The sequence below is a fragment of the Pteropus alecto genome, unplaced genomic scaffold, assembly GCF_000325575.1.
Source record: "Pteropus alecto unplaced genomic scaffold, ASM32557v1 scaffold24, whole genome shotgun sequence".
Classification (NCBI taxonomy): Eukaryota; Metazoa; Chordata; class Mammalia; order Chiroptera; family Pteropodidae; genus Pteropus; species Pteropus alecto.
The window spans coordinates 23316039-23327027 of record NW_006439192.1 but is presented as its reverse complement, the minus strand read 5'-3'; the positions used below and the strand labels follow the sequence as shown (position 1 = coordinate 23327027).

The 10989-nt window shown below is 34.9% G+C and overlaps 1 protein-coding gene across 25 annotated transcripts in view; it reads left to right on the top strand.

The window, feature by feature from the left end:
* The window catches only part of PCM1 (pericentriolar material 1), an 80195-nt gene that overhangs the window by 38698 nt on the left and 30508 nt on the right, over positions 1-10989 (top strand). For all 25 annotated transcript variants that reach the window (XM_025049960.1, XM_025049954.1, XM_025049949.1 and 22 more), the window contains 3 exons: positions 311-501; positions 2500-2671; positions 5142-5497. In XM_025049960.1, coding sequence (XP_024905728.1) covers positions 311-501; positions 2500-2671; positions 5142-5497 — 719 coding nt within the window. The remainder of the gene's footprint in view (positions 1-310; positions 502-2499; positions 2672-5141; positions 5498-10989) is intronic.

The window sequence follows — 10989 nt, the reverse complement described above, 5'->3', positions numbered from 1 at the left end:
GTCTGTTCAGGTCCTCTGCTCATTTTTTTATTGGGTCATTTTTGTTGTTGTGTTGAGTCGTATGAGTTCTTTGTATATTTTGGATATTAGGCCCTTATTGGAGGTGTTGCTTGCAAATATGTTTTCCCATTTGGATGATTGTCTCTTTACCTTGTTGACGATTTCTTTTGCTGAGCAGAAGCTTTTTAGTTTGATATAGTCCCATTCATTTATTTTTGCTTTTACTTCCCTTGCCTTTGAGGTTGAATGAACTTTAAATAGATGGTAATATAACTGATTCTTAGATTACTGACTTCTTAAATTTTTATAGGTTGAAACAAATGCTAAGTGAACTTACACGCCAACAAAATCAGCATCCAGAAAAACCTGGAAGCAAGGAAAGAGGCAGTAACGCATCACATCCTTCTTCTCCCAGTTTATTTTGTCCTTTCACCTTTCCAACACAGCCTGTAAATCTATTTAACCTACCTGGGTTTACTAATTTTTCATCATTTGCACCAGGTAAGTGACTGAAAACTGAAAGGGAAAATAAACAAGTATAAAGTATTTGAGAATATTAAATGTCTATTGCATGGATTTTTATCAGTCTCTTTGGAGTGGTAGGAAATGTTTGTAAGGAAAGTTACAAACTTTTCTGTGTTTATAGTGAAAACTTAACCTTAATATGGTTGGTAATGGAATTAATTAAACTATTTATGAATGATTGCTAAATCTTATACCTTTGAATTATTCAGCAGCTTTATTAAGGAGAAAGGGAAGTAACCTATCCAAAGCCTCCTGTACACCATGCATTATGTAAATATTAGGAGAATAAGGATGAATAAGATAATGTTCTTCTAGAGAAGCTTCATGTCTTGGTAGGGAGATTTGTTGCTAGATTAAAGGTGTGTACTTAGGCTTTTATTCAGACTTTTTTCCTGCACCCATTATGTGCCAGACACTATATAAATGACAGGATTCAAAGGTAAGACCAATGCTTTAAGGAATTTAGAGTCTAGTGAGAAAGCTAAGAATGTTAATAAATGCTTAGTGCAGTGCCATGAGTGCAAAGGGAGGTAGTGACCTGTTCTTCTTTGGGGCAAGAGATCATCTACAAATTTTCTCCAGAAAAAGTGTTATTTAAGCAAAAAATGAATAGAATTTATTTCCAGGGAGATTATAAAGGAAAGGGCTTTCTAATCAATGGAACCACTCAGAGTTACAAAGCAATGAAACAGTATATCACATAGAGAATTTGAAGGTCATAAGTGTGGCTAGTTTTTAGGGACATGGCAGGGTAAGAATAATTGATGTGGCTGGAGAGCAGCAGAGGGCTTTTGTGCTTTGCAGAGCAACTGAGACTTTCTGTTGCAAATGAGAGGGGCCCTTGAAGGATTCTGAGCACGGAGATAGCATGAGATATATATTTAAGAAAGTTTACACTGGTGATAGTGTTGAGGTTAGATAGGAGAGAAGGAGCCAAGAATATAGCTGGCGTAAAGAAAATAGAAAACTGTTGCCTTAATAGCAGGGGAAAAAATTAGAGCTCACTTAAGGCATTGGTGGTAGGTATAAAGGAAAAGTAATAATTCAAAAGACATTCTAGAGGTGGAATAAGTTAAGTGACCAGTTAGATGAAGTGACTCAAGAAGGTGTTTTCCAGGGAGAAAGAGATTTGGAAGGGCTTTGTGAATATAAATATAAATGAATAAAAATACCACAGTGTATTTTCTTAATAGGATTATAGAAACAATGGTGTTAGAAAAATTTAACAAGCTTTTTAGCTCTTGGGTATCAATTAGCATTGGCAGCAAACCTTTTTTTTGAGTAGGCTTTTAAGTAACAAATAATATAAGAAATTGCACATGCAGTTCCTTTTCACTGCAGTGTGCTTCATACCAGTGCCAACCTTGTACAAAGACTGTTCATTCTTCACAAACCACTTCAAATTTTGTGACGTCATCCCAGATCCCTTTATCCCCCAGGTTGTTTGTTAGTAGCCCCTTGCAAATACTTCTGATATGGCACTATGGCACTGTATGGCAAGTATTTAATTATATTTTACTTTTTCAATTAAAGTAGAGCTTAAAGCATGTTAAGCTTTGGAGCCATGCAGACCCAACATCTCATCTGCTCTTCCATTTACTAGACGTTTGATCTCTAAGCCTGTTCATTTCTGGTAAAACGAATAGAACACCTATTTCATAGCGTCATTTTGAACATTAAATGAAATAATATGTATAGTGCCTACAGTAGAGTCTGGCATCCCATAATAATTTGATGTTAGGTATTATTATTTCTAACTCAGCTTTTAAGTGGATAAAATCTTTATTTATCTTCGTGTCACAAATGCTGAAAACATAGTGGGCTGAGCTGTAAACAGTGATTTAATAAATGAGTGTTCATTTAATTAACAGATTTTTGTTTTGGTGCATATGAATGCCACATTTAATTAGAACTGTCTTTTAATTTCATAGTAAGGCTAAAGAAGCTCTATTGTCTTATCCATTACTTTATTAGGTATGAATTTCAGCCCTTTATTTCCTTCTAACTTTGGAGATTTTTCTCAGAATATTTCTACACCCACTGAACAGCAGCAACCATTAGCCCAGAATTCTTCAGGAAAAACAGAATATATGGCTTTTCCAAAACCTTTTGAAAGCAGTTCTTCTATTGGACCAGAAAAACAAAGGTACTCGATTGCAAACATAATCTAGTATTTGCTTAAACATCACTTTTGTGATTACATCTAATTACATGTAATTTGAAAACACAAGGAGGGTGTTTGTGATTGTTTGGCCTGGTGGTGTTGGGAATATGAAACTTGGACATCACACTAGATGTTGCTCAGGCATACACCTGCTGCCAAACCTACTATCAACCCTATATAGCAGTTCAGAGTTTTGATCAGGGTGTCCTGTGAGATTTGTTTTAGAAGGGTAAGACATGATCCATTGACTGTGTTTTGGCTTTAATGTGATATCCGTCTTTAAGTTCACTGATTTAGGACTAAGAACTAATATTAACTACCAGAGGTCAGTTGTTACAAAGCGATGTCTCCCTTATTTGATTGAGAGCTCCTGATCAGAATGAGTTTGTAACACTTATCCAAATGTAATGTCGAATACTGTTAGATTATAAAAACAACTTTAGCCAAGGAAGTTTTAGTGATATATGGTACCAATCATAGATTTCTTTTTCTCTGTTTCTCATCATATATTATTTTTTTAATATAATAATCTTCCTAAATATAATTTTGACTCAAATAGTGTTAAACACTAGTCATAGCAGGTCAGATTGATCATTCTGTACGCATTTTTATAGCTGGAAAATAATGTTTTTAATGATTGTCTTAATCCAGAAAATGATTTTGTTAGCAAGCTGGTGAAAATATTAGTTTTTTTATTCTTGCTTCAGAAAAATCTTTTTAGGAGGATGAAGATTAGAGGTCAGTTGAGCTTAATATTCGTTCGTCAGAAGTATCTCTGTGATTTTATCTTTCCTAGCCTTTTACAAATATATAATTCATATTTTTATCTTTAATTATGGGATTAAATTAGCAATGACACTGTTTAATTGTTAAATCATGAATTTTTTTTATGTGATTAACCAAAAACTTGTAGACTTCAACTTTGTATTTGCCTCTAGGAGTCCTATGATTGACCTCCCTGAGTTTTTCTAAGCTGTACTAACCATTTTTCCCTACTAAATCTCATATTACTTTATAAAAGTATTATATTGTCAGAACCAACAGTGTTTATAGTGTATAGTTGCCATTCAGAAATGATGGTTGAATGAATCTCTATCATAAGCAATAAACATTTTTCAAAGTTTTAATGAATAGCCTTCCTACTGGAAGGTCCCTATTTCATTATTATCTCTATTTTATACATAATTGATAGTAAGAAAGGATAGCTATAGGTATCTAATATTGTTTCAGATATTTGTCCTACTTTAAATTAGACCTCAGCCCTTCCAGAAAATCTCAACTAGTATAGGTTCCCTGAATTAGGATGGAGATGAGAGGTCAGATGAACAGTGTTGTCTTGAGCCAGGGTCAGAAAACTTTTCCTGTGAAAGGCTTAGATAGTAAATATTGCTGGCCCTACAGTGCCTGTCATTCCCTTTTATGTCTGCCATTTTTGTACAAAAGCAACCATAAACAATATGTAAACAAATGAGTGTTTGTGTTTCAATAATGCCTTATTTATTGGCTGAAATTGAGTTTCATATAATTGTGTCACATATTTTTTTCCTTCAATTCCCCTCCACTCCTTCCCTCCCGCCCCCCAACCATGTAAGAATATAAACATTATTTTCACTGTCAGGCCGTACAAAAACAGGCAGCAGCCTGAGTTTTGGCCTGCAAAGTGTAAATTTGCTAATCTTTGTCTTAAGTTAAACTCTGTAGTTCATTGTCTTCCAAATTATGTTCTTAAGTGCACTGTTGCCTATGTCAAGTTCTGTGATAAAAGGTTTTGGACATCTTTCTATGTTTCCTTCTAAGACATTTTGTAAAGTACATTGGCATATTAAAAGTTCTGAGAAATTCTACAGACCTGTTTAACTTTGTTTTGACTGTTTTTCCCAAATTTAGATAACCAGTAAATATATCTTTTAAGGTATTAAGGGATGCCAATGTTTAGCAGATAAAATTTGGAAAATGACACTACCAACAGAACTAAACTAGAAAACACCAAGAGAAATAAATTACTAGTTGCATGGCCATTGTTTTCACCAAATTTTGATTCTAGTTGAACTGCTTCAGGGGATACAAATCCATGTATGTTTCAGACCCTCTGCTACAGATCTTAGCTCTTTCTTCAAGTTGTTTTGTTGTTGTGTTTTCCTTGTATGTCCCATTCTTCCTTGATTTTTCTTTCCTACTCTTCTATTAAGAATGCTAGATCTTTGGTTTGGGACTTTTGCCAATGAAATGATCTAGTGAGAAGAGTTCAGTATTAAAATTTAAGATAATTTAGTACACTAGTCTATATAATATTTACATATTTAATGCATATTTTTGTGAAAATATTTAGCATGTTGATGATTTTATTTACCTAAATCTACTAGTAAATATAAATTAAGCACTATATCTAGAGTTTTCAGTAAACAGAAATCTATCATTGTAATCTATATAAAAACTTATTTTCATTGATAAGGAATCAGAAACAGTCTGAAGAGGAAGTGGAAAACAGTAGGACACCATGGTTATATGCCCAAGAAGGTGAAGTAGAAAAACCATTTATCAAGACTGGATTTACAGTGTCTGTAGAGAAAACTACAAATAGTAATCGCAAAAATCAGTTAGATACCAACAGAAGACGCCATTTTGATGACGAGTCATTAGAAAGCTTTAGCAGTATGCCTGATCCAGTAGATCCAACAACAGTAACTAAAACATTCAAGACAAGAAAAGCATCTGCACAGGCCAGCCTGGCATCTAAAGATAAAACTCCTAAATCAAAGAGTAAGAAGAGGCATTCTACTCAGCTGAAAAGCAGAGTTAAAAATATTGGTAAGTATTGAAGGTGTTGAATATCTATTGGTTATAAATGTTGATTAACCTTACTCTGGCATATTGACATATTTAATTTCAGTATGGCTAGATGGGTGGACACTGTTCTACACCTACTTGAACAAAGTCATTTTTAGTTACCATTACACATTTTATTTTTTTATGAAATTTATCAAATAGAGTTTGATATTGTAGATATTTTTAAACATGGCATTTATTCTTTTTTGTGAGTCTTAGAGCTTCTTGTATTTCCTGTATATGTGGCTACTTGTGAAGTCAAGTTTTTTTGCAAATCTTGTAAGTTACTTAAAAAATTGCTAGAATGCCCAAGTTTTACTATTCTCTCACTTTTAGTATTACATCTTGTCCTACATGCAACATTTTAGTCATGACTTCTGGTTAGATTCTTGACTGATTAATTTGAAGAAATGTGGGCCTTTATATTGCAGTCTTTGAATATTATATAGATGAAACCACTTTTAAAACAAGTTTGCTCTTAGCCCTGCAGGAACTGAATCTTAGTTAATAAGGTATGATATTAACCCATATTTTTTTGAATCTTGCTGTTGAATATCATATCAAATTTCTCTGCAGTGTTAACCATATGTTAAAAATAGTTTTACTAACTGAAATCTAGAATATTAGCTAAAGGATGCCTTTTCAAGTTTGCATAGGTTACTTTTTGGCTGTGTCTTTGAGTGCTTGTTCTGAATTCAAGGAGATAGTATTTTATGCTTAAGGACAAAGTATTCTAGGCTTATAATCAGAAAAGTTTGAAAAATCACTGCATATTGCAAGCTCCCTCTCTTGGAAGCTCACCATATATGTAAGTAAAGGTCCTGAGAAATCCTGTAGTAAAAAATCCACTTGTAAACTCTGGCAGCATTCATCATTTTTTAGTAATGGAATCCTTGAAAAATCTGACAAACTATAGGTGTACACAAGGATATGTACATTTTTTTTCATTTTGATGTTTAATGTACCATTGAAGTCCTTGGCTCCTACTCCTACCCCACGTGAAGATGGTTAAACAAATTTGAACAGAGGTAACATTTTCTAACATTTCTACACATTGTCATATTCTAAATAATTTTTCAGTTAATGGGTTTGGGAGGAGCTGATTTATTAGTAAATTAGTCAATGATCTGAAACCATTCAAATGAAAATACAACTACTATGCTTTCTCCAAGATTACTCTTGGTGCCACCAGAGAACATTTAAGTAGATAATGGCCATTTTGAGAGAGGCCTTTTGAGTTAACTCATTGAACTTTTTATTCGCTAATACTTCCCCTCCTGCCCCGCCCAAATGCTTTCTGTCATGAGTAAATGAAGAAGAACTAACATTTGTTATCCCAGCATTCTTTTATTCACTTAGTTAATTTGAGTGTGCTAGGGCCATGCTTCTTAAATTTTAATGTTTCATACAAATCTCCTTGGGAATTTTGTTTAATGGCAGATTCTGATTCAGGCAGTCTGGGGAGGGACCTTAGAGTCTGTGTTTCTAACAAGCTCCCATGTATTGCCGGTATTGGTCTGTGGGCTATACTTTGAGGAGCAGGGTCTGAGAGGGCTCTTAGTCAACTTATGGTCATGTCTACCTAAACCTAGAAATACTGGTATATTTGTATTTTTGAAACCCCTTTATTCTGAGGAGTTACTTTTCTATATATGTACAAAGCAGCTGTATTCAAGGCAAAGACTGACATTCTGAACTATGTGTTCTCTTATACTTGAATATAAAAATACCTGCCCAAAACATATATTTCACATTTGATCAGTAGGCATTCGAAACCATCTGTAGGGCACACACATACACACAAAAAAGACTTGATAGCACAAACTAATATGTAGCAAAGTCAAATTAGTCAGCTTAAATCCTTGCTTTTCAAAATGTGAGCCATGAACAGGCAGCATTGACATCATCTGGGAGCTTATTAGAAATGTACATTTTGGGGCCCAATCTACTTGAATGTCTTTCCATTGTTTTTAAACATACATTTTAACAAGATTCCAGGTGTTTTAATATGAATAGGTGCACATTAAAGTCTGAGCAACACTAAGCCAAACCACTAATTTATGTTGCTTTCGTTCTCTTTATGGCATAGAAATAGCCCTGATTTCTTAGAAGAAAAGATGTATACTTTGTTGTAAAGGAAGTGGTAATGGAGGTGTATGGAGCATTCCAAATTGTAGTAACAAAAAAATATGGAGTCAGGACAAGGCAGGAAGGAAAAATGAGAGGAACTAGGGAAGGAAATAGGTTATGACAAATACACCAGCATAGAGCGACTTAGGTTGCTGTCTTGAGAGACTTAGTGCACAGCCAGGTATAGTGTCCAAAACTTACTTGACTGAACTGTGTGCATTACACTATTGACAGTGTTTCAGAAGTGGCATGGTAAATCTTCATTTAGCATTTTTTCCCATGATAGTAATGTATTTTAATCTTTAGAAAGTCTCATGTAAAGATATATGTTATTGCATGTGAAGTTAGATTTTACAAATTATGTGATAGTCGTCTTTTAAACTTCATTTTATTCTGATTTGAATATAATTTTTTGCCTATAATTTGGTTACCAGATGCATAATTTAGCCACAAGCTACCAGGTCCATTCCTTCTTGATATTATTAAGAGGAGTAGGAGCATATAGTCTAGATCTTCCTCATTTTTTTCTTGGAAACTTGCCTAGAATTATTAATGTACTGATTTCGGGATTCTTCCCATCCCTAAATCTTTTCATTTCTTTTCCACTTCCTGTTGCTCACTAATGGAGATTGAGATTAAATAGATGCTAAGCATTAGGCAAGGAAGTTCTAAAGAATGTGGACAGTAAAAAAACAGCCCTTTTTAGATCCAGAGTTTATTACTTACATAGGGAGAGAAAGGAAGAGTACCTAAAGGTGCCAGCTTCCTGTATCTCTTATTCTATACATCGTAAGGGCAACACAAACAAAAGGGGCCAGATGGCAGTTGTAACATGAGTGGTGGGACATCTGTTGCTGAGGAACCAATACTGTGCTATAGCTAAGCCACTTTTTAGAATAGAGGTGTGTCCTCAGGATGAGACAGAAAGGTCTCATGTCATTAGAACCAGAGAAATGAAAAACTTTCATGACAGCTTTCCAGGGGAGATGGGGAGGCAAGTAAACATGACCACATAGCAACTCTTCACAAACCTCCCATGTTCTTGTGTTCCATGTTCCAGGAGGTTCATCATAAGGCCTTCTGTAAAGGCTTAGATTGAGCTACAGTTTAGTACTTGCCTATGTGCCATATGTGGATACATGCAGGGTGCCGTGGTTGAGCTGTTTCCCTATAATGGAGACACGACTAGAAGACCTGTTTCTTCTAGCTATGTCAGCCACTCATTCTGAGGAAAATGATGAGGATAAGGCAAGATGTGATGAAATGGGATAGAGGATAACACCTTTACAATAATGAATGTCATGTGTTGTTGTTCTGGGTGGCCCAGCAAGTGTTACTCTTAAGTTATTATTAACCTCATTAAGTCTCCTACTCTCCCTGGAGGATTACTATTAAAGTGCTCCAAAGAGAATTAATTCAGTCACACACTAGCACCTTATCTTTGGAAATCTAGCCCTTGATGTTTTTAATTTGGAACTCATAAAACCATAGTTTTTAAAACTTTTTTGTAGCATTAAATGATTGTAGCATGGTTTTTTTCACAGTTTCAGCTGTTTTGGAGGGTATGTTTATCTCTGAAGTTCCTATTGGTGCTTCTCAAAGAGAATTTTGTGTATGCCACAAAATCTGTGTTTTAATTTTGATTAGAATTCATTCAATATTTTTCACATGATTCAATAACAAGCTTAATTTTTGTTAGAATAACATACTTTTCATCAGAGCTTTGTTTGCTAGTAAATGAACAATAGTACTACCAATTTCATATTTCATATTTTAGCAATCATACTCTTTATTGCTGGACCTGTTTTATATGAAGGGCAAAAATAACCAAGAGAACTCTTTTTTTCAGTAAAGTTTGTGCAGAATAAATGAGAGTGGCTAGAGTTTAGTCTGAGAGATCAATGAAGAAACCGGGAACCTAAAGTGAGATAATGAAATCCTGACTTGAATGATGGCTTTAGAAATAGAAAGGGAAAGTTAACTCCAGATATTCTATCACAGAGAATAAACTGATAGTATATTGAGAATATGTTATTAGCAGAGCAGTTGCTATGATACGAAGTATGTAAGCAGCAAGGTTTCATATCCACTGGCTCTTTCAGAGAGTGTCTGGGACAAGGATCAGATCTCTGCGGTTCTGGAGAACCACACTTAACTTGGTTGAGGAGATCTACACAACCCCTTCTATTCTTGGCATCCCCCTCCCTTCCAAGAGTAGCAGTCTTTTGCCACTTCAAGGTACAAATGGGCAAGGATGTTGTTAAACAAGTAGGTGGCATCCTCCCTACCCTGAACCTCGGCTAGCATTTACCTTTGCAGCTGAGGAGACAGACTTCTTTTTATTGTCTCAATGGGAGACCAACAACTTGCTAGCCAGAATATTGCTTCACTGTAGAAGTGAGACTTCTAAGCACTGTCAGCTGCTGCCATTAAAGCTACCTAGCAGTGGATTCCAGCCTCAGTGGTAGGTAAGAGTTGTGATTAGCCTAGTGAATATAACTATGCATATAAAAGAGACCAGCAACCAGAGAGAAGACATTGAAACAGACCACTAGAACAGGCAAAATCTAGTGAATACAGAATTATTGAAGGAAATACTCCGTGAACAAAATAATAACACTTTAGCGGATTGAATTATAACAAATTTAGAACTAGAAAGAATTATTTTTCACATACAATGTTTAGATTATTTGGAAAAGGGGATAAATATTATTAAGTCCCAACTAGTAGCCTAGAAAGTTGAGAGGAAGACTTACATTATTACACAGAGCAAAAGGTACTCAGAGATAGGATCAAGAGAAAAATGATTAGAGGCTTAAGGACAAATCTTGGAGATCTGATAGGCGAGGAGTTCTAAAGGAGAGAAAAAATAGGTGGAGAGACAATAATTAAATAATAAAGAGGACTCTTTAATGAAGAGAGACTGAGGGCTGAGGATCAAAACAGTTAGTGGCTGTCTAGCCAGGAGGCAAGGAGGGAAAGCTCCTGTGCACACACACACACCCTATGATATTCTGATAAAATTCCAGAATTCTAAGAAAATAGTAAAAATCTAAGGTTACAGACTGAAAGAACAAGTTATATACAATGAAAAAGAACCAAATTAAAATCAGACAGTCTTAGAAATAGAAGAAAATGGAATAACATTCATATGCAGACGAAAACGACTGCAACTGAAGAATCCTGTACTCAAATTAGAGACCCTTCACCTGTCAAGATGAAAAGATATTGATGTATTCTATTTGAGGAAAACTACAGAAACAATATTTGAATCAGAATTTAGATCTTTATATAGGGGAAGGTGAAAAGGGGAGGTTAACAGTTCAGTAAAGTAAATAGTAGCT